Source organism: Sphaerulina musiva, assembly GCF_000320565.1.
Source record: "Sphaerulina musiva SO2202 unplaced genomic scaffold SEPMUscaffold_1, whole genome shotgun sequence".
NCBI classification, from domain to species: domain Eukaryota; kingdom Fungi; phylum Ascomycota; class Dothideomycetes; order Mycosphaerellales; family Mycosphaerellaceae; genus Sphaerulina; species Sphaerulina musiva.
This window is the reverse complement of record NW_016017383.1, coordinates 3584183-3607503: the sequence shown is the minus strand read 5'-3', so window position 1 is coordinate 3607503 and position 23321 is coordinate 3584183. Positions and strand designations below refer to the sequence as shown.

At 53.9% G+C, this 23321-nt stretch overlaps 6 protein-coding genes across 6 annotated transcripts; 3 read left to right on the top strand and 3 right to left on the bottom strand.

The window, feature by feature from the left end:
* The first annotated feature begins 965 nt into the window (after positions 1–965).
* SEPMUDRAFT_122857 (uncharacterized protein) lies at positions 966–9004 on the top strand. The gene is made up of 8 exons (XM_016901801.1): positions 966–1407; positions 1527–2101; positions 2169–5395; positions 5477–6124; positions 6278–6368; positions 6513–6618; positions 6735–6768; positions 6840–9004. Exons 2-3 carry the CDS (start codon positions 1840–1842, stop codon positions 4853–4855), a joined length of 2949 nt encoding a protein of 982 aa, XP_016765610.1. The 5' UTR covers positions 966–1407; positions 1527–1839; the 3' UTR covers positions 4856–5395; positions 5477–6124; positions 6278–6368; positions 6513–6618; positions 6735–6768; positions 6840–9004.
* Positions 9005–9437: 433 nt separating this feature from the next.
* SEPMUDRAFT_113479 (uncharacterized protein) lies at positions 9438–10118 on the bottom strand (the record flags this gene model as incomplete). Its single annotated transcript, XM_016901034.1, has 2 exons — positions 9438–9630; positions 9832–10118. 2 exons carry the CDS (start codon positions 10116–10118, stop codon positions 9438–9440), a joined length of 480 nt encoding a protein of 159 aa, XP_016765609.1.
* Positions 10119–10219: 101 nt separating this feature from the next.
* Positions 10220–12673, bottom strand: SEPMUDRAFT_113478 (uncharacterized protein; the record flags this gene model as incomplete). The annotated part of the gene is made up of 1 exon (XM_016901033.1): positions 10220–12673. One exon carries the CDS (start codon positions 12671–12673, stop codon positions 10220–10222), a length of 2454 nt encoding a protein of 817 aa, XP_016765608.1.
* A 447-nt stretch (positions 12674–13120) lies between these two features.
* SEPMUDRAFT_146500 (uncharacterized protein) lies at positions 13121–20607 on the top strand. The gene has a single exon (XM_016903693.1). It carries the CDS (start codon positions 13172–13174, stop codon positions 20417–20419), a length of 7248 nt encoding a protein of 2415 aa, XP_016765607.1. The 5' UTR covers positions 13121–13171; the 3' UTR covers positions 20420–20607.
* A 590-nt stretch (positions 20608–21197) lies between these two features.
* SEPMUDRAFT_32050 (uncharacterized protein) lies at positions 21198–22081 on the top strand (the record flags this gene model as incomplete). The annotated part of the gene is made up of 2 exons (XM_016908479.1): positions 21198–21957; positions 22014–22081. The coding sequence occupies 2 exons, from the start codon at positions 21198–21200 to the stop codon at positions 22079–22081; spliced, it is 828 nt and encodes a 275-aa protein (XP_016765606.1).
* A 437-nt stretch (positions 22082–22518) lies between these two features.
* SEPMUDRAFT_138165 (peptidyl prolyl cis-trans isomerase cyclophilin) lies at positions 22519–23224 on the bottom strand (the record flags this gene model as incomplete). The annotated part of the gene is made up of 3 exons (XM_016902867.1): positions 22519–22668; positions 22801–22987; positions 23091–23224. 3 exons carry the CDS (start codon positions 23222–23224, stop codon positions 22519–22521), a joined length of 471 nt encoding a protein of 156 aa, XP_016765605.1.
* Positions 23225–23321: the final 97 nt, after the last annotated feature.

The following is a 23321-nucleotide window of genomic DNA, read 5'->3' as shown; positions in this document are numbered from 1 at the left end:
GGAAAAAAAACGAGTAGGTACTACCTCAGGTATCGAAGCTTTTACACTTCTGGGCATTGTAACGTCTCTGGCTCACCCGATTCGAGTTCCCATTCTGGGCAATCTGTTGATCCCAGTCAATATCAAGTGGGTGCCCAGTGAGAGAAAAAAAAAGGTTCGACTTTTTTCCTCGTAGGACCAGATCTAGAGACTGGAGTCGTCTAGCCAAGCATTTTGCCCCCCTGCGAGATGGCGGACTCCCCGCAGTGGAGGCTCTCATACCCGCTGCATCCCTGAGAAGTCTGTCCATGTAGTGCGCTCTTGGACTTCGTTATCGACGCCTTGACGCCGCAAAAACGAGGCCGATGCGAGCCCCAAGGCCCCCCATGGCCCATGCAGTGTGCGTGCACAGCGACGCAGGGACTGTTTTGCGACTACCATTGGCCACGCCGAGAGACAGACATGGCAGGGTCATGGCTGTTTCGCGAGCTTGGTGAAGACGATGTGAACTGTATGAATGGGGACGTCGGAGGTATGCGCTTAAGTCCAGCGACACCGGCCCCGGCCTCGACTGTGCCTCTATACTATTGGCGCATTAATCAGGTACTACCTTACTACTGTGGCATTGCGATCACACGCTGAGTCTGACATGACTGGATGGGGGAGCGCAGACGGCGCGGTTAACGGTATTTTGTCTTCTTTTCTTGCCGTCCGCGCAACAATGCATGCATGCATGCACTGTCCATACGCAGCGTATCTGCACACATGGAGAAGGCAGTGTAAGGTATATAAGCGCCAGATATACCCTATGGATATATAAATAATGAATAGATTTTTTTTTATATATAAAAATATATTTACCCTATATATAAGGTCTGTACGCACATGTAGGGCAGAGCCGCCGACAACCGACTTCTGCGCTGACTCGATGACGTCCTCTTGGCCGATCCACATCAACGACCTGGGACCACCGTCGGCGGCTTGCTGAGTATTCATCAATAATTAGCAGCGGTTCGGCGTCGTCGAGTGCGCAGACTCCGAAGCCACCTACCACCTCCCCTCCTAGGCCAAAGCGTCTGCTGATTGTGATTCTGGTTCTGGCTCTGGCTCTGGCTCTGGCTCTGGCTCTGGTTCATCCCAACATCCTTATTACTCTCGCGCCCGCTCACACACACACTTCGCTCTGGGCACCAGCAGATCTTGTCCACTTTTGCCACACTGCAGTCACGCTCCCGCAACACGCTCACGCTCACGCCCACGCACGCACGCACTTAGGAGGTATTATTATACGCATGCCCGACGCTCCACATTTCTGCCTTGCAGATCACCGACAAGGCTGAACGCAAAGCCTGTCCCGTCTGCAGAGGAGAAAAAAAAAAGAAGGTCCACAGGTCTGTGTGTGGAGTGAGAAAGCGCAGGAAAGCGTTGGTGCGTCACACTCCACTCACATCGTCTGTGTCTGGTCTCGTCTCGTCTCTCGTCTCGTCTCGTCTCGTCTCGTCTCGAGAGCTTCACCACCACCTACCTTACCTAACGCTTCTCTTCAGCTTCTCCATACACCAACCCATCTCGCATCAAACACCGACCGGCTTCTGTCCGCTGTACGTCACGTCACTCTGCCGTCAACCAACAACCATTCTGGCTAAGGTACCTAGATCCTCAGGTATATATTACCTAAGGTATAAGGTAGTACCAAGTACCAGTACTTCGTAAAGTACGACGGTATCACTCGCTGCTGGCTGCGCCCGTTCTCAATGCCTGTCTGCTTATCTGTCCCGAGTGCTTGCTCCTTCTGACCACCTTTGGCCCTCTGCGCGCTTCCGGACACTACACAATCACTCTCGTGCGGAGGCGGTGACGATGGCCCAGGCCTCTCCGGAAGACCCCGACGACTATGCCAGCGGCGCCGAATCTGCTGGCGACGACCCTCATGAAGTCAAGACGGAGTCTGGTCAGGCCTCTCCGTCGGACCTCGGCGGTGGCAAGAGCGCCCCAGCTGTGAACGCTGCTGGCACTTCGCAGAAACGGCGGCGTGTGACTCGAGCTTGCGACGAGTGTCGGCGCAAGAAGATCAAGTGTGATGGCAAGCAGCCATGCACCCATTGCACCGTGTACAGCTATGGTAAGTTGCCCGGATCGAACCTCACGCTTGGTACGCGAACTGGGCAACCAACTGACGCCTATTGCAGAGTGCACATATGATCAACCTTCCAATCGACGGAGGAACCCCGCACCACAATACGTAGAGAATCTTGAACACCGAGTGCACCGCGCGGAGACGCTGTTGCATATCCTCATTCCCAACCTCGACTTGAACGACCCCGGGATCGATGCTGCAGTGGCCCAGGGATGGATTCCAGGAGCTCCAGGAAAAGGCAATCCGACCACTATTGCGCCAGAAGTAGCACTACCGAAACTGCCGCCAGCAGTGCCACCGCCAGCACCCCCGGATTCTGCTGATAAGAAACCAGACACTAACCTGGAGTCCATGGTTCGCGCTGTAGCACAGCTAGATATGGATGAGTCCGGACACTGGGACTACCATGGCCACTCGTCTGGTCTCAGTTTCGTTCGACGAATGCGAGAGCAGCTAGGGGACCTCATGGGCCCAGAGACATTGGCAACGCCGTTTGTCAAAACCAGGCCGATGTCACAGGTGCTGGATTCGCCCAGGTCAGCTTTTGACTCGCCCGGAGGCGAGTTGTCGCCTGTGACAAGTGTCGATCTCCCACCGAAGGAGATGGCGAGGCAGCTGAGCGTATACGCGATCAATGATGCTGCCGCACTATTGAGAATGGTGCATGGACCTACCTACTGGCAGGCCTTCGAGCGTATCTATGCGACTCCAGCTGAAAATTACACCAACGATGACAATTCGTTCCTCCCTCTCTTCTATAGTGCCATTGCCCTTGGCAGTCTATTCGGCAAAGATGATGAAACAGTCATTGACCTTGACGGATATGAGAGCGCGATTCAACAGGGCTTCACATACTTCAAGACTGCTCGTGGACTCATGGATATCGCCGACTGCAGAGATCTTTCATCGATCCAAGCGGTAGTCTTCATGATCTTGTTCTTGCAGTCTTCTGCCAAAATGTCGCAATGCTATGCTTACGTTGGGGTAGCCCTGCGATCAGCGCTGAGGCTGGGTTTGCATCGCGCTGCTACTGGCAACTTCAACCCTATTGAGGCGGAAAGCAGGAAGAGAGTGTTTTGGATCGTTCGGAAGATGGATATCTATGTCGGTGCAATGCTGGGCCTGCCGCAGACGCTGAGCGATGATGATGTCGATCAAGAGTTCCCCATTGAGGTCGATGACGAGTTCATTACCAGAGATGCAATACTGCCGCAACCCGAAGGAGTGGTCTCACTAATGACAGCGTTCAATGCGCATACTCGACTGGTGCAGATACTGCAAAAGATCGTGCGTAAAATTTACCCCATCAAGATCCCGGAGCCACAACGAGTTGGGAATAAGTCGTACTCTATCTCATTCTCCAGCATTCGCGAGATCGAGAGCGAATTGGAAGAGTGGAAGAAGAGTCTGCCACCAATTCTGGCTCCTTGTGAAGCACCACCCAGATACGCTCGAGTACAGCAGCTGCTTCGGCTGTCGTACGCACATGCGCAAGTGCTGCTCTACCGCCCGTTCCTCCACTACACGGCCATGGAGAGAAGATCAAAACCAGTCGATCAGAGAGCATATGCGTGCGCTGCTTCTTTTGTCAATGTATCACGCAACATCATTCACATTGCATCGCAAATGAAGCAGAAAGGTCTGCTGAATGGTGCCTTCTGGTTCATCATGTACACCACCTTCTTTTCAATCCTTGCCCTGGTGTATTTTGCCGCCGAGAATCCAGACAACCCTACTACCGAAGCAGTAATGAAGGATGCCATAGAGGGAAGAGATGTTCTCGCTTCGTTGTCGTCGAGAAGCATGGCCGCCGACCGCTGCACAGCGACGCTCAACATCGTCTTTCAAAAGCTGCCAGCGTGGCTGCGGGAGGGCCAGCAGAATCCTAGCACGAGCAAGAAGAGGACATTCGAGCAAGGCCCTCAACAACCAGGGCCGCCAGCGTCGCGCAGCCACCCAGAAATCTCGATGACCACCCAGGACGCCAAGAGATCGCCTTTCTCAAGTTTACCAAACGGCTGCACGCCTCCCATTGGGTCACCATATGAAGCTGCCTGGCCACCGTCGGGCGGCGGATCGTCATATGCTCCACAAACGCCTACCTCAGGACCATACGACACAAACGGATTCTCCACCATGGGCCAGAGAGGTGTATCACATGCAATGGGCAGCGCGATGCAGCAGTATTCATTGCCACCCAACTTCGCCAATCCTCAGCTTTCTGAGCTATCGTCGATGATGTTCCCGACTGCAGATGAGCCATTCGTATACCCGAATCAGCCGCTGACGACGTTTGAGAACAATCAACAATTCGGCAAGAACGCGGGATATGCCAACCAGCAGCCCTATAGCAACAGCATCGGAAATTCGAGCCCTGCTGGATCTGGGCGGGATGCAACCGAGAATATTGAAGCCCAATTCTACACGTTGCCGCCATACCTGGAGCAGCAACAGCAGCAGCAGCAGTACCAGATGCGCAGCATGCCTCAGCTCGGCGGCGGGTTCTCACAGCAGCAGCCGCCGCCGCCGCCGCAGGCAATCCCATACACAAATGGCACATCTGCAAGCACGGCGGGGTTGTTGCAACAGCCAGTCAATGGACAATGGCAGCAGGGATTTCAACAGCCACTGGCCGACATCGTCGACATTCAAGGCCTCTTTGGAGGTGTGGAGTCGACGTGGAACCCCATGAACATGAACATGATGCAGACGACGAACTACCAGAATCAGCAACAGTAGAAGAGAGGTGATGTTCCTTGCCAGTATGCGTAGCAAGCGCGGAGTTGATGTTGTAGTCCGGGAAACGATACCCAGTGTTTTCAGCCCAGCGTTCATTCAGCGATAGCACAGAAAGGGAGAGATCAGCCTTCAAGGTTCTTGACTGTGTTCTGCCTGTGATGACTGTCGACATCTGATAGGTATCCAATTGAGATGTACATCGGTACACAGCCAAGGTTGATGGCTGCGGCGTCCGACGTGGATACCGCAGTAATGCAGTCCCGTGATGTCGTATGCGAGCAGGGATGATGTCGTTTTCTTCAAATACTTTATCGGCGGATCCAGATCAAGCTTCCCGCAAGCAAGCTCGGTTAGTCGGAGCTACCCGCGTTACCGTGATCTGATAGACCCCAGCTCAGCACCCATTCCCGTTCGTTCCAATGTTACCTACTGCCCGCATCGCCGTCCCACTTGCCCAAAGGTGCCTGACCTGAGCGGGCGAAGGAGCAGTCGGTATGGGACAGACTCGCTCGTTGAATCCGATCGCCTTTCTCCCCACGCGTAAGTCCAGCCTGCGTGTGCATAGAGATACCTAGAAACTACCACTCACCCTTCGACCTACTTACCGTGTACTTCTTGTAGAGGTCACCTTCTGGGCATCTGCCGTCTACATTGCCCTTTTTGCCGTCCTTCTCGTCGTCCACACCACGGTGCCAAGCGCCCCGACTTCTCCAACACCCCTCGCGGGCATCAATCTCACCGAAGCCTGGCTCGACCTCGAGTTCATCTCCGATGGCTATCATCCATGGGGCTCGCGAAGAAACGACGTCGTGCGCGACTATCTGCTAGAGCGAGTGGAGAGCATCCTGGTGAAGAACAAAGTCGGCCACAAGACGGTGTATGCCACTGATCGAGGCTTCGCATCAGAGGACGAAAGCCCGCAGCTGGTGACAGTCTTTGCGAATGACACGTCCAATTTCACCAGTCAGGATGACTGGACTCACGCTCCTGTCACTCTCTACGGCGAGAGCACGAATCTGATTGTGTACATCCGCGGCGAGCAAGACGAGGAAGGCGACTGGTGGAACGGCACGACACGCTACGACGGACAAAGCGGGGTACTGGTGAATGCACACTACGACAGTGTGGCCAGTGGATTTGGGGCGACCGACGACGGAGTGGGCGTCGTGAGCATTTTGCAGCTGATTAGTCACTTCACGACAGAGAGCAATCGACCCAAACGAGGCATTGTCGCGCTCCTCAATAACGCGGAAGAAAATGGATTGTTCGGTAAGTTGTAGCAGTCCGGGAGCATTACCTTTCCCCAATGTCTTGCTAAGCTCGAGCTCGGCAAGGAGACAAGCTCAAAGGAGCTGAAGACCTGTTGAGGCGGGTTCGCGTTTCCAGACATACCTGCTTACCCTCGAGTGATTGCTTCTGTAGGTGCCCGTAACTACGTGAACCACCCGGTCGCACAGTTTGCCCATACTTTTCTCAACCTCGAGGGAGCTGGAGCTGGGGGAAGGGCCACCTTGTAAGTGATCCACGAGGCACGGCATTCTCTACCCTCCTCGCTTATGGCAGGATGCGTTCACGCTCCAAGCCAGGCATGTCTGTATTGTGTGGGAACGAGAGATTTACAATAAACCTTTGCTGACCTTCGGACGACTGCTTCTAGGTTTCGAAGCACTGATGCGGAAGTGACTAAGGCATACAAAAGCAGCCCGCATCCATTCGGTTCTGTGGTGAGCGGAGATGGCTTCAAACGTGGCTTCATTCGATCGGTGAGTTTATCGCCTGCATGGCCTGTTCTCGATGTTACATTCGAGCGCCTCGAGACAACATCTGCTTAGCGATGCGGGAATTTCAGAGATACCATGCTTACCTCTACCAAATTCAGGGCACAGATTACTCAGTATTCACAGAAGAACTCGGTGAGTGGGGAAACACTTGATGCGACAATCGGCAATATCTCGCACTACAAATGTGGACTAACAAGTCAAAGGCATGAGAGGACTGGACGTAGCCTTCTACGAGCCGAGAGCGAGATACCATACCGACCAGGATGGAGCCAGGGAAACCAGCAGAGACAGCGTGTGGCATATGCTGAGTGCAAGCATAGCGACTGTGCGGCAGCTGGCCTCCCACCACGGCAGCAACTTCGAAGGCCGCGCCGACAGAAATGGAAAGCTGGATACTGGCAAAGGCAGTAGTTCGTTCTATTTTGACTTGCTCGGGCTGGTGTTCCTCGTGGGTAAACTGCACACGCTGTTCGCACTATCGGTCACTCTGCTTGTAGCGGGACCGATCATCTTGATACTGCTCGAGGTTCTTCTGATCAAAGCCGACAAGTGGTACCTCTTCGCCGGAAGACGCTACTTGCGCTCCTCGGATGACGATGAAGCCATTCGTCTTCATGGCCGCCGGGGCTGGTCCCGTTGGCTGTTTGGGTGTGTCGTTGCCACTGGCATCACAATACTTCTCGCGTATCTCGTGACTAAAATCAACCCATACATTGTTTACTCCTCGGAGTACGCAGTCTGGGCGATGTTCTCTTCAGCATGGTTCGCGATTGCCTGGCTACTATTGGCTGGTGCTGCGAACATCAGACCCACAGCACTCCAACGAGCATTCTGCCTACTCTGGCTTTACATATTCTCTTGGATCGCACTGGTCATCACCACGGTGGGCGAGAACAACTTCCATATTGCGAGCGGTTACTATTTCGTCTTCTTCAATTTCTCGGCACACCTCGCGCTCCTCATCTCCTACCTTGAGTTGTTTGCACTGCCGACGAAGCAGAAGTACGTCGAGATTGCGCTCGCTGCACAAGCGGACTCCGCATCCATTCGCCCAGCTAGTAGGGCTTCGCGAAGATTGCTTGACAGTACCGCTGCGGACGATGCAGGCGAGCCGACCGAAAGGTCGTCTCTGCTCAGTCATGCAGATGATCGCGCTAGTAAGCAGACCTTTGCATTTGGTCATCGCCGGGCAGATCGAGATGAGGTACCAGACGATACCGACCAGCCCTTGCTCAGTAGAGCGTACCTGGACGAGCAGGCCTGGTCCTCTTCACTCCCTGCTTGGACGTGGACTCTCCAGTTCCTGATCCTCGTGCCAATCAACATCATCATTATCGGGCAAATCGGACTGGTCATCATTTCGTCCACTCATCAGACACCTGCAGACGGCAATTCGGTTCTGACAATATACCTTCTGCTGGCGAGTATAACAGTGCTGCTTCTGCTGCCTCTGACACCCTTCCTCCATCGGTTCAAATACCAAATTCCGACGTTCCTCTTCCTCGTCTTTATCGGATGCCTGGCTTACAACTTACTCGCCTTTCCCTTTTCCCGGGAGGCGAGAATGAAGTACTACTTTGTGCAGCATATGGATTTGGACTCGGGTGTGAACAACGTGACACTGGCAGGGCTTGACGGCTACATCCAGGATGTTATTGCGGAGATGCCAAGTGCAGCTGGACAGCCCTTTCATTGTGGAGACACTTCCATGGTGAACAGAAACGGGCTTGTTAGTTGTTCATGGCATGGCCTTCCGCCTAATGTGGTGCCGAGGGGATATGAGGCGCTAGAGTCTGTGAAGAAGGGAAACAAGACGGAAAAGCCGTATCAGCGGTGGCTCAGTCTCAATGTCACGCATGACGGCGACACCGCCCTGTTCAGTCTGCGGGGACTGAATACAAAGATCTGCAGGCTGGCCTTTGATAATGCTGTCGAGTCTATCTCGGTAGAAGGCGGTGCTTCGTCACCATTACAGCGGGCTGTTGGCGACGACGGCAGCTATCAAGTGAAGCTCTTCAGTCGCGACTGGGACAAGAACTTCCGGGTCAATGTGACCTGGCCTGCAGCTTCGACAAGTAGCGCAAAGGGTGTCGCGAAAGGACAGACGGGAAGGGCATGGTGCAGCTGGGCGGATGTCAATCAGGCTGGTGCGATTCCCGCATACGATGAGCTGCACCGTAACGAACCTACATGGAGTGTTGTGACGAAGACGGCTGACGGCCTCTTGGAGGGGTTCAAGCAATTTGTAGTATGATTGAGGGTTTGGCTTCATCTTTATTTGACGTCTTAGAGAGAGCATAGCATGGCGTTGTAGGGGGTACTAGTGTCTGACTATAGTAAGCATTGTGGCATGTCCACTCACCAGACGATACAGCGCTGCTGCCTGTGATCAAGCTCTTTTCTTTTTTCCCCTTTTTTTCTTGGCTTCTCTAGCGGTATTCTGCGCCTACAAAGCCCAATCTACATGGGTTGCGGATTCAGACATGATGCTGAAGGTACCTAGTGAGGAAGAAGGTACCCAGTGAGGAACAAGGTATGCAGAATGGCTGGAACCATTGCCAGTATGCGAGAGAGAAAAGGAGCACTCGAGAAGGGGTTTGAGCAGCAACACTGACTGGAAGTCACCTCGCAATCAATCGAGTACATTAAGTCCGCTCTCTCCCGAGCAATCTTGAACGTCGTCAAGACCATGGTGCCGTGGGCATGCTAAACAAAAACAACACCCGAAATGTATCGATCGAGACATGTACTCGCTCCACCAGGATTAGGGCGTAGTACTATACTAACACACACTCTCTCTCTCACAGATTCCAGCGGAGAACATCAACAAGATTGTTCTTCGTGTTCTTGCCGGGTACAGCGCTGCCAAAGGCGTTGCTCTTTCCAGATCCTAGTTCAAGGTAGGAAGCGCAAAATGTGGCCATCGAGTCTGTACAATCCGAGAATCCGTCTTCGGTCGCCATACTCACGTTACTACTCAATCCAGGCCTCCGTCTGCCGCACACGTCAGTATGTTATGACCCTCCCCAAACAGGGTTTGGACGACCATGCCTCCTATCAGTACTCCCTTCGTCAACCGTTCCAGGGGCCGACACTTCCTTGGAAGATCGTGTAGTGTCCGCAATGCTTGAAGATCATGGTTGTAGCTGATCAGCTTCTTAATCGATCGAGCCATGGCGAGCGAGTTATACTTACTCATGTTCGCATGTAGGTGAGGTGGAAACTTTCGCCGGCCCGATCGATTGAGCAAGGCCGTTTTTGGTCGGTACGACAGAGCTGGTCGCCATGCTAGACGACGTTTTCACCGCCCCTTGCATTGCGGCTTTGGAATCATCTCGGAGCTCAGTGAACTTCCATAGATTATACTTCTTCTTATCCTCCATTGTGAAAGCGGACTTGACTGCGCTGTGAAATATGCCGTGGGCTGCTTGAAGGGCCGCATCTGGCTTCGATGCAAGATGTTGTGCGTATGCTGTCCACATGTCCGCTACATGGCAGTCTCCTTTGGCATCCCACTCGTAACGACTTCTGATCCTGTTCTATCTGTTATTCGATATTCAATGTGCTTTACAGGCCACAACTCTTACCAGTCCATAATGCGACGCCTGAAAAGCACAGCGCTTCCATCTTCTGCTTGAATGGAAAAATTCGGGGTCGGTGGCTTGCGCACATAGAATGTGGTAGCTGTGATGCCAGGCCCACTCAGGTCCGTCCTACCATAAACTTCTTGTGCTGCCCAAAGAAGGTCATCTAGCTTCACGCCAGAGTCTCCGGGGTGCTCTTTCTTGTATTCGGCCAGCACTGTGGCAAGCTGCACTGTGCCGAGCCGTACTGTGTCATCAGTTCCTGGTATGTATAGAGTTTTCATCCAGTTCTTTCGCCTCTCTTGGTTCATAAAATTCTTTCGTGCCTGCTGCTGTTCCATTACGGGATGACTGAACCGTTCAGGTGGCGTAGTGGCTCGCCTGCCATCCTGCTTCGGCTGTGTAGTTGCATACCTTCCTGCAGATAGAGAAGACGGCTTGGTCATCTGTGCCGATTCTCGAAAAGCAGGCGTGGGCTGAGAGGATCGTGAGGACGGATGCTGGGATGGATGAGATCTCGCAAGCGACGGCTCAGTGCCCACCAGTCCCACAGAATTCGTGGCAGCCCGTGGGGAGTCTTGTTGGAAAGACCTTGCTGGGGTGTCATGAACACATTGCGAGAGCATGCCGATGCTTGATGCATGTTGTGGTGATCTCTGTCCGCTCGCAGGTGAGGGGCTCGGTGGCAGCATAGGACGACTCGGCAGAGGGTGGCGAAGGCCCGCCACTGGACCCGATGTCACCGCAGCATGTCTGGGAGTGAATGCTTGACGCTTCGATGAAGGTGCCACCAGCTCATTAGCTCCTCTCTTGTATGGCAGCCGTCCGCTTGGCAAAGGACGGGGCGTGGTCACTTCCAATTCGCCATCGGTCGGAGTAGCGCGAACAACGCTTCCCAAGGTGCTTGATGGTGGGAGATCTGGACGAACAGGCTTTACACGCTGCAAAGGAGATGCGGATGACGGCCTCGAGACATCTGCCATAGATCCGTCACTTTCTATAGTGCTATTGATAGCACTCGAATGGGGAATAGCAGCTAATTTCGGGCGCCAATGCTGCGACGGAGAAGGCGTGGGTTCTTGCGAGGCGGTGTCAGATCCTTCTGAGTCAGAATCCGAGACGGACATCGCTTCTTGCAGAGGTGCAGATTTTTGGGATGCAGCAGAGCGCTGGGATACGGCGAGATCGGTATCGCTAGCAGCAGCCTCGACATTCCACCGTATTAACAGCTCGCGAGGGACATTAGGACTCGGAAACTGCTTTCCTGGCAACGCAGGCAACCACGAGTTGCTATCGAGCAGTCTGCGTTGACTATCAGGCACCTTTATCCTTGCATATGCGAAGAATGATTTACCGTCCTTGAGCACGGCACCTCGTCGCGGTTCAATGGATGGCTGACCAGATGATGGCTCATGTTGAGAAGCAATAACTGCAGCCACGCTGTTGGTAGAGCGCACTGGAGATACAGCAGGTCTTGGTGAGGCTGCGGAAGAATCCTGTAGCACCAACGCCGCGGAATCCAGTGCATTCGCAGGGGTAGCAGAGCTGATGCTCACTACGGACGCCGCCTTTTGCGGTGCAGGCGACGTTCGCCGGGCCTTGACATTGACCGCATGGGCATTGGGTACACTGGCGGGAGCTTTCACTTTCCGGAATAATCCTAGCAAGTGTGAATCGTCTTCCAGCTTCTTGGAAGCAGCGTTTGGTTTACCTTGAAAATTGGGCCCCACCGGCCCCTGTAAGTTGAGTCCGCTCTCAACTTCATATCCATCTCTACGCAGAGTGGGGCCTCGAGACTTTGGCTCTGCAGGCGCCTGCGTTTGTATAGCTAGCGGAGGAGGACTCACGGTGGTGGCCGATACGCTGGGCTTGGCTGCTTTCGGCAGATCAGCTTCAGGATGTAGGCGGTCCGGGTCATGCTGTGATGACGCCTCAGGGATCCGCAACTGCTTGATGCTCTCAACAAGCACGCGAACGCTATAGTTCTCTTCGACAGGCGAAGGGTTGCCGAACGTCCTCCGCAGCAGCGTGCGGTGTTCCAGTTCGTCAATGTGTAACTGCACGAAGCCGTCTGGGGGTCCGAAGGGCGTGCTGATGATGGTGAACTTCTTCAGTTGCAGAACATCACCGCTGACTTCGAGGGCGATGGTGTCGCCGGTTTCTTCTTCGAACGTCGCAACGGCGTCTGGGGACAAGCGGGCCTTCACTTTGATATTGCCGTCGGACACGTATACCGTGACCACGTTGCCGACAGTGAGGACCTCGATGAGCTGCACTTCCGCTGCTCCTGGCGGCGTCTCGATTTCGCACCGAAAATTGCTGCCGTCGTCGCTGAAGCGGCACTCCGGGTCAGGCTTGATACCGGGGACGGCTTGGCGTTGCCAGTCGATCACAGCGGCAATCTCGTCTCTCAGAAAGTGCGCGAGCCACGGCTCAAGTGACTTCGGCGCCATAATCGATGTCACGTGAAGGCGTCCGGAGCATCGCCGTGAGAGTAGCTGTACGGGCAGACGCGGTCGAAGTGCGGACACGGATGCGGTGCGGACGCGTGGCGGAGGTATTGTTGATGATGGCAGGCGTGTCGCGTGCCGTTGTGCATTTGCGTGTGGCAGGTGCTGGCGGCTTCCAGTTGCTTCCACACTGGAGAAAGCACACAGCAAGGGCAAGCGCAAGCGCAAGGGCAAGCGCGACGTGATTAAGCCTTCGGCGACGCGGGCCGGTCGCAACTGCATCATCGCGTCTCAAGTCTCAAGTCAACTTCCAAGCTGTGGCTGTCTGGCGGGGAGATCCTGTCCGAGTACTACATTACCTCCTACCTCCTAGTAAGAAGAGGTCATAGTAGAGGTATGATGAGGGAGATGCGTAACGCCCTACTCCTCCTCTACTGATGCTTGTGCCGTGAACAATCACATCCAGTCGTCTTCACTCGAGATGCCCCGACCGCACGCAGTATGGCCCCCAACGAGTCCCCGTCACACCCACTGGTGCCCTTTCTTGGTGGGCGTAAATCTCGACGCGGCTCGCTGGCATCCATCTCGTCCAAGAAGGGCGCCGACAAGGAGATCATCTCCCAGGTACTCGACGAGATCCACACCGCCGAGTCCAAAACCGACGGCCTAACCTCTTTTCACGACTTCGATGGCGAAGGCAGGAGCAGCGGCGCCAAGGAGCTGGTCAGTAATGGCATCGCGGGCATGTACAACAGGCTGCGCCAGTCCGTGGCCGGCGGTGCGCATGGTAGCAAGGAAGACGGTGGCGGTGGTGGCAGCGGTGGCGGCAGCGGCAGCAGCAGCATCAAGGAAAGCGGCAGAAGAAGGCGGAAGAGCATCGAGTCTCGAGAGTCGCTCGACACGGGCTCGATGCAGTCTGGCTCGTCCCCTCTGGTTGCTCGAGCGACGACCCATAGACTCAGTGTCAGCAAGCCAGTGCCAGACCAGCTATCTCTCGTCAACCCTACCGTGCCGCCATCGCCAAACATGCGCAGCTTCTCGGGTGACGAGTCCCATCTAGGTAGGGCCAATACACCACAGCTGCACACTGCAGATGGACAGCTGATACCGTCTGTGGGCGCGAAACGCTCGCGTGAGCCATCCTTCGACCTGACCAAGGCTCCTATCCAACCGTCGTTGGCCAAGAGCCGAATAGATACCGATTCACTGACCAAGGAAGATGTTGAGAAGGCAAGAAGCGCCTGGGAGAATGGCGATCGGAGCGCCGAAGGTACAGAGGCCTTGGCCCGTGTCCTGTCACATCACAAAGTGTCACTCACAGACCAGGCAAAATCGCTTCACCCAGTGCGACCCCGAGGAGACCTGGAAGAGGCCATCGAGGGCTCCGAATACGGAGACGAACCGGAGACTGTGTTGCAGACCGGTTCTCGCTCGCTGCCTGCAAATGCTGCGCGAAAGCCCGAGCTCACAACTGCCGCCTTCGATCAGCCACCACCGCAAAGGCCACCCATGCTGCGAGTGGGCGTATCCCATCTGCCCGGTTTTGATCCATCACGTGCTTCGTCGACTATGGATGGCAGTGAAGGCAGCTCAGCGCCGAGTTCCCGAGCTCCATCGTTCAGAAAAGCAAGCTTAGATCCGGCTGCGAACCTGAATACCGCCCTTGGACGCAAAAGGTCAACCATGAAGTCCGCACCTGGATCGTCCCAGTCCCAGCCTCAACATGGGAAGCGCCGAGTCCTCGACAAGAAATTCTGGATGCAGGATGAGGGTGCCAAAGTGTGCTTCTCTTGCGGCCAAAGCTTCTCGACGTTCCGTCGCAAGCATCATTGTCGAACGTGTGGTCAGATCTTTGACGCCAAATGTACATCGCTTCATCCTGGCCGACAATTCGGACAAGCAAGTGAAGTCCGACTATGCAAGCCATGCGAGAGTATGATGATTGGCAGCGATGACTCATCGGAGGAAACAGACGAAGATCGCGACGATTACGCAAAAACTTCACTTCTGCAAGCTCGTCCTGCAGCTAAGGACGAGATGAGCGAAAGATTTGGTGGGCCGGCAATCAGTAGAATGGACACTGCGGTCATGACACCAACCATAGGGATCCCAGTGTCTCGACGGAATCGTGAAGCAAAGCGCCGCTCTGCTGTACTCGAATTTGATGATTCGCGCACATTGGCTCGTCCTAGCTCATCACATTCCTTGTTGTCGCTCAGTCGCAGGCCTCGCTCTTCGAGCCATCGTCGGCGGCATTCTAAACACCACCCTAGCAGTCATCCGGTTCGTTCCAGTGCAGACATCGAACGAGGGCCCTTCCACCAAGTCAGTATCGAGGGAGCTGAGAAGCGACAGCTTCCAAATTTTCACAAGGACAACATAATCGATCCCGATCTGGCAGACTATTTGTCAGACGATGGTTCTGAAGATGGCCAGCATCAAAGCATTATGGCCGCCCTGGATGGCCCTGCAGCATCGCCTGGAGAGCGTGACAAGCTAGCCTTTGCTGCATTATTGACTCCTGGCGTCAGGAAAGGCCGCTCAAGAGGCACTGAACGGCGCGTCGCGCCAGGCTCGAGCATACAGGGTGTCAAGGGTGAGGTTATACGACCGCGCAGTCGACATTTTAGTGGTGGATCCATAGCTCACGCGCCTCCGTGGGGGAGCCATAATAGGAACGCCGTTACCAACGACGCGACACAATTAGGCCCGGGACCAAGAACACCCTCCGGTCAGACTACCCACGCCAAGGTTACTTACAGTCCTGCTTTGCAGCAGAACCGGCCTACCGATGACCTTGAGTTGTATCCTGCGAGCGAGGAGCATGTGAGGAATTTACTGGCACAATTGCTGAGAGATGCCCGGGTCCCGCACGCGCATACATGGCATCAAGCTCTACTTCCAGTATTGCTGCAATGCACCAATGATGTGGAGCCAGATGTACAGGCGGGTGACGACATGGACATTAGGCACTACATCAAGCTGAAGAAGATACCGGGCGGCAGGCCAAGAGATACTGGCTATGTATCTGGTATTGTGTTTAGCAAGAATATCGCCTTAAAATCGATGGCTCGCACACTCACCGATCCGAAAATCCTCATCGTCAACTTCTCGATTGAGTATGCTAGACACGAAGCTCACTTCATGAGCCTCGAGCCAATCCTTGCACAAGAGACAGAATATCTCGCCAACCTTGTCAAGCGCATTGCTGAGCTGAAACCGAATGTGTTGCTGGTGCAGAAGCACGTATCTGGCAAGGCTCTGCTTATGCTGGAAGAAGCCAACATCACCGTCGCCTTCAACATCAAGGAATCGGTCCTGGCGGCAATTGCCCGTGTGACTATGACTAGCCCAGTCAAGTCGGTAGACAGACTGACCATGCTCAGCCCGGACGATCTTGGACGGTGCGACAGCTTTGATGTCAAAACGTACATGACTGAGGGCGTTCGCAAGACTTACATCTATCTTTCTGGCTGCCAGCCCGACCTCGGCTGCACAGTGGTGTTGCGAGGCGCGGACACTAAAGTTCTGCGCAAAGTCAAGCGAATAGCAGAGTTCATGTGTTATGTGGCGTACAACCTGAAGCTCGAGAATTTCCTGATGCGGGACGAGTTCGTGTCCATCCCGCGCTCTGTCGCAGGACAAGTTGTGGCGCGCGAGAATCGAAGTGATGGGACTGTGCCTGCCGAAGAACGGCATTTGCAGCAAGAGATTGAGGATGGCAATGCAGATCTGCACTTCAAGTATGAAGAACAGGAGAAGGAATCGCGCAAGAAAATCCTGTCGGCATCCCCATTTGTCGTATTCATGCAGCCATATTTACTGACCCAGCTACGAGATCTGGAACGCAAGCTTGCCACATACAAGATGTTGCGCGATCAATATGCTGCTGCGGACGAGGAGGGCGATGAGCTCACTGACAAAGACGATGAGCTTGAAGTCGTGGAAAACTTCAGCTTGGTCAGGCCTGATATGGTCAACGCACGAGCATCGAAAGATCAACCGAAAGCCGTCCGTGAGTACTTGCACGCAGTACATGAAGCTCAGTTGCAAAAGGCACAGCACACTTTTGACATCCAGGAACGGCAATGGGAGACCTTCCAGAATGGTGAAGTCAACCCCTTCGACCCATTTTCGCATCAGAAGATTGTGGTCTTGTATTCCACTGTATCCAGTATCACCAGTGCGCCATGCACAGGTCCGGAGCTGCTGGGGCTGGGATTCTATGCATCATACAACCGGGCAGATCCTGACTATGACGAGGACTTGACTCTGGGACAATATGTCCAGGAGATGTGCTTCTCAGCTGGCAAGACCTGCTTGCACTGCAGCAAGAACATGTCAGACCACAACCGACAGTATGTGCATGGGTACGGGCAGCTTACGGTCTCGACAACGCGGCAGCAGACGAAGGTGCAGGGAATGCGAGACTCAATCCTCATGTGGTCCATTTGTCGCATTTGCGACCATGAGACGACAGTCACCCAGATGAGCTCGCAAACATGGAAATACTCTTTCGCCAAATATCTCGAGCTGAGCTTCTGGAGTAGTCACCTTCATCCGCGTGCTGGTCTCTGTAAGCACGACATTCATCGGGACTTCTTGCGATGTTTTGGATATCAGGACACGGTTGTCCGTGTTCAGTATGACCCGATCATTATCTACGACGTGATAGTGCCCACAGCACAGGTGACGTGGAAGGTGGAAGCAGACTTGACTGTGAAAAATGAACAGTATCTGCACTTCGAGGAGCGCATGGAAGCCTTTACCAATTCTGTACGCCAACGATTGGATACCATCACTGTGGACAACCTGAATGAAAAGACCGCAGAAGCTGCTTACGCACTCGTCGAAGAGCTACGAGCCAAACTGGATTCCGACGAACAGGAGCTCAAAGAGAAACTGCGCCTCAAATACGCCAAGTCCCGGTACTATGAGCTCATTCCGCTGAATAGGGCCCTGCGGTTTATGGATGAGAAAGCCATCGCTTGGGACGATGAGTTCGCGAGATTTGAGGAAAAATACTTTCCTTCCGAAGCAGACATCCGCAAGATCGCAGTCGACCAGATGAGAAAAATGTTCCTGGAATCACAACCTGCACGCAACGTCATCGGTTCTGAAGTTGATAGTGACATCGAAGATGGGACTGAGACGACGTGTGTCAGGAACAAAACCCGCAATAAAGACGAACTGCTCAATGAAAAGGCCCAAGATGTGCTTTCTAGCGCTATGGAGGAGCACAAAGCTGCTGCTGACGACAGTGAATCGCTGCGGCCGGTCAAAAGCCATGATCCTGGTCTATTGCTGGGCGATGAGCTCACCAGAACGAGCACGCCGAGGAAAGATCTGGAAGACGCAGTACAACGCGACGACGTAAAGCATCTGGATCTCGCCGTGCCCAGTCAGTCGCCCCCACCTGTCCTTGTTGGCGACACGCTGGATGAACTGTCTCCGAGAAAGAGTCCAGCCCCAACTCCCGAAGAAGGCCAACCGCAAGAAGAAGCTTTTGCCATCCAGCCCAAGCCATTGAGTTCCGGGCTTTTGGAGAGAATTGAGCAGATTAGGAACAACAAAGGAATCAGCGGCTTGGAAGAAGTGCCCGAGACCAAGATACCTAGGCTGGCTGATCTGCAGCACAAGAACCGAGATCCTAGTCCTAGTCCTACGCCCCACGCTGGGCCGGTGCCTCCGCCACTTCTTAGAGCGAAGTCGCAACCTGGACATCCAGGGCATGCGCAACGGCCAGGTGTTGGTGAAGCGAACAATAGCCACAGTATTGACTCTGTGGCCACTGGTCTGGAACGGCCCGGTGGCAGAGGTTTACATGGAATCGACAAACGTATCGGTGAAAGACTTGTTGCTGCGCGACTTCCAAGCAAGGCTGGAAAGGCCACACCCTCCCTTATTCCGCGCTCCATACCTATCAAACAAGAAGATAATCTGCCGACCACAGTTTCGGCTCTAGCGAAGCACTTCGAACAAATGTCTCGCGAGTTTGAGAAGGAACGCTTGAAGGAGCGACGGCAGAGGGCGATGAGAAGCCGCCAGGCGAGGGCGAACCCCCTCGCCAGCAGTAGACCTGTCGTCGAGGTTTATCAGAGCGCCGTTGATGCTGTTGGCGAGAAGGGACCCACCCAACAAGACGTGAAACAGGAGCTGGATCGCGGAGAGGCTGCGCGTCGCGACATGGATGAGGTCGTTGCGGACAAACAGCCCGTAGGAACTACTCATACTGAGATCGAAAGGCATGCTGTGGATAGCGGGAACAGAATCGACAAACCTGGCGCACAGTCCGCATTGGCTTCCGACAGTGCTATCGACGCTGACGATGAAACAAGCGATGGCGAGAACACGTATCAGCAATCAAGAGATGCTTCTGACCCTTCCTCGTCCATCTTATCGCCATCGCCCTCGGGACCTGATCTACATGACATTGGAGCGGATATACAGATTGGTGAGCAAAGAAAGAACCAGTGGTTCAAATATTTGGCGGAATTCTGGTCGAAACGGTCTGCTTCTGGTTGGGCCAATCTGGAATATCCTCTTCATGCGACTGAGCACGTCTTCGAAGACTCTGATATCATCGTACGCGAAGATGAACCTTCTTCTGTCATTGCGCTGTCTTTAGCTTGTGCCGATTACAGAGCAAAGGAGAAAGGATTCCGGAGTGCGCCTAGCCGTCAACCACTCGCAAAGCATGGACATACGCATGCGCATTCGGCGAGCACGGCGAGCACAGGAAATCTGTCGAAAGAGGAAGGGCAGAGGGCGGATATCGAAGCAAGTCTGCTGGGCGATACGGCCACGCACATGAAGTATTCGTTCGCGCATGGGCAGGTCAAGGCCAGCTGCAAGATCTTCTATGCTGAATCATTCGATGCATTGCGACGCAGATGTGGTGTCGCAGACCGCTTCATGGAGTCCATGTCACGCTGTCTGAAGTTCGACTCCAAAGGTGGCAAGACCAAATCTCTCTTCCTCCGCACTTTGGACGGGCGCTTCATCATCAAGAGCTTGCAGGAAGTGGAGCTGAAAGCCTTCACCAAATTTGCGCCAGACTACTTCAACTTCATGAGCTACACTTTGTTTCATGGAGTCCCCAGTGTGATTGCCAAGATGTTTGGTCTATTCCAGGTCAATATTCGCAATCCTGCCACAGGGGTCGACTTCTCGTACTATTTGCTAGTCATGGAGAATCTCTTTTACGAGCGGAGCCCCAACCGCCGTTTTGATCTGAAAGGCAGCATGCGCAATCGCAAAATTGAGTCTACAGGTCAAGCAGACGAAGTTCTTTTGGATGAAAACTTGGTCGAAACGATCTTCGAATCCCCTTTGTTTGTTCGCGAGCACAGTCGAAAGCTCCTGCAGGCATCCGTCTTCAACGACACCCTTTGGCTCTGCAAGCAAAACGTGATGGACTACAGTCTCATGGCCGGGTTTGACGACACACGCAAGGAGCTCGTGGTTGGCATCATTGATTGTATACGCACTTATACATGGGACAAGAAACTGGAGAGCTGGATCAAAGATCGGGGCAAGAACAAGCCGACCATCACCAGTCCGAAGGACTACAGAAACAGGTTCAGGGTATCCATGATGCAGTATGTTCTGCAGTCCCCCAACTGTTGGTGGAGCTTCCAAGCCAATCTGGGCATGCCTAAGACTTTGAGAGAAGGCGAAGGCCAAGGCGGAGCAGTGGAGGGCGATGTGACGGAGACGGGTGATGATGAGGCTCGAAACATGGCATAAGAGCGGCTGCTGCCGTTCCACTTTCACGGGAGTTGAGGAAACCGGCGTTTTTGAGCAGTGAGTGAGTGAGTGATGCGCGGGATATGTACCCAGGGCAGGTATGATTGATGGCTGCATGAAAGCGATGCTGTGAATACCTAAGGCAATAAGGTAATAATGATTGTAAATTGGCCCCAAGAACAGTCGTGCTGCACCGAGCAATGAAGCGTATCTTGGAAGCGTATGGTTGGTTGTATATGCCTTGCGCTAGAACGAACAGCGCCTGGTGTTAGTTCTAGAACTGTGGAACTCTCTTTCTGAACCCTGCAGACGTTCGGAGGTCGCGCTCGTTCACTTTTCCACTCCGCGCGCGACTCTCCCCAGCAGCTCCGTCTTCCACCTCGTCGTCCTCGTCGTCGTCCTCCTCCTTCTCAGCACCCTCCGCCCATCGCCCACCGCCCAACTCCCATCTCCCATCTCCTTCACGAACCCCCTCCCCCTTCGCGTGCCAGAGCCGACTCTGCACCGCTACGGTAAGTGCATCATGTTCGCGTTCCTTGCTCGACGGTTGCCTGCTCGCTTGCTGGCTTGTCCCATCCTGACGCGTATCCACAACAGCTCCCTTCTCCAACTCCCACCTCCCCGGACCTCCGACAGACAGACGGATACCCACCTTACCTACTGTATCCTGCCCACCGCTCTGCTCCGCTCCGCTCACCTCATCTCATCTCATCTCATCTCACCTCACCTCACCTCACCCTTCGCTCCGCGTACGCTCGACGCGACACCACCACTCACGATGCGCGCCTCCACTCTCATTCTCGCGCTTCCTGCGCTCGCTGCAGCCCAACAGCAGATTCCCATCCTCGACCAAGTCGCAGACCGCGTCAAGGGCTGGCTGTCAAGAGCTACTGCTAGTGTGAGCGCTGTGGTTGAAAAGGCATCGACACAAGCTTCTGTCGCCGATCCTGTCGCGGCCGCTGCTGCAACGGTCGTCGATCTCAAAGTGGAGCGCCTCACGCTCGAAAATCACAAGGACCTGATCCAGCCCGGTGCATCGACCGCGGCGCCCGGCATCGAGACCTGGGAGGTGTTCGTGACTGGAGGCAACAAAACGTGCTATGGCAGGTGCACTCGTGCCGAGACTGCCTTTAATGAGTCCGTTCTACTGCTCGCAGCGTCGACCAACCCGCCGCCGCCGCGTCTTGCGCTGTTGGATTGTGAGTCCGATGGCGTTCTCTGCCACGCATGGGCTGTATCGCCGCCGAGCATCCTTCACCTCCAGCTGCCGCAGCCTTTGGCCGATCAATCGACTCCAGCATCGACTGTGCGATCCATCAGGCTAAACAGCACGACTGTGACCGCTCCTCAGATTGCTGCTCTCCATCTCGAAGAAAAATACCTCGAGACTGAGCCATACGAGGGCTACTTCCACCCCTTTGATGGACCCCTCGCGGAATATGGTCTGCAAATACCTCTGGGATATGCTGTGCACTACTTCTCGATGATCCCATCGTGGGCTTTCATGATTGGCATCAGCTTCTTCAGCCGCAGTATCAGTACGTCAAACAGAACTGTATTATGTCTATGCCTACTAATTTATGTTCTGCTGTAGTGGGCCGACGAATGACACCTGCCGCTCCACAAGCAAATGCTGGACCTGCAGCTGCAGCTGCGCAATAGAGCAACGAGTAATAATGTGAACACAATAAAGATTTGTCGATGTATTGGAGGCAGGATACCCAGTGAATTTTGTGAAATTGGCGCGTCTGACACATTGGATATTGTTGCAAGATACCTCATCTGCATGCGTCTTCGTTGAAATGCAAGCGGAAAGGCAAGATGGCTCTATTATCTTAGATACTTAAGCCTTCGTAGCCCGGGGTGAAGACTTCTTCCTGTACCTCACATACTACTCCAGTTCTCCGAGACAGTACGGTAGCAATCCTGCTGGGCCATATCCACCCATACCCACCAAGTGCGACAGTACGACTTGTGGCACAAAAGAGCATATCAACAGCTTTAATAAGACCAGCCCGAGCGCCGCGCTAAAAAAAAAGAGGAACTTTCTTTTCAATACCTGAAATTTTGCCTGGCAACCCGTGGCAAGAATAATAATTTCATTGCATTCTCGGTCCAGCTTCAGCGAGACCTTCGAGTCCTTGCATCGCATCGTCCGTACCACTCCGTCCTCCCTGTGCATTGTCACCAGCACCAACGTCGTTGTCGTTGTCGTTGTCATCGACGTTGTATTTGGCGGCATAACCTTCCTGTGTTGAGGCACATACTTGTTATTCCTTATGTACTTATCCAAGTCACAGCAAGAACCATCATATTGATGTTTGTTTTTAACGCAAAAAAAAAAAAAAAAAAGAAATGAAAGAAGAAAGAAAAATACATACCTGCTCCCACACTGCAGTCCGACTCCCCAGGCCTTCGTCACGGTTCTTCTGTGGTTTGGCTTGATTGACTTTGATCACGCGGCCGTAGAGTTCGGATTGGTCCATGTTGTCGATTGCTTCGCGAGCATCTTCTGCGAGAGAGAATTCGACGTAGCCGAAACCGCGGTGGGGGTCTTTGTTTGATGCTCTGTGTGAATGTTCATGGAGGGTTAGTTCTAGTGGGGAGGGGGTGTTTTTTTTTCTCGTTTTTTTTGTTCTTTTTATGTATGATCGAAACTATGGGTACTTGCAGTTCTGGTTTGGGTAATGACACGTCCGTAATGTCGCCAAAGGGGATGAAGGCGTCGTGGAGAGTTTGCTGTGTGACTTGTTGATCGAGACCACCGACGAATACGGTCTTGATCTGTTTGGTGACGTCGGTCATGGCGAAGGGCTTCAATGTCTGGACTTGGTCTGCGAGGGCAGCGGGCGTGTGATGGATGCTGTTGGCAAATACCTTAGGTACAGGTATGAGAAGCCTT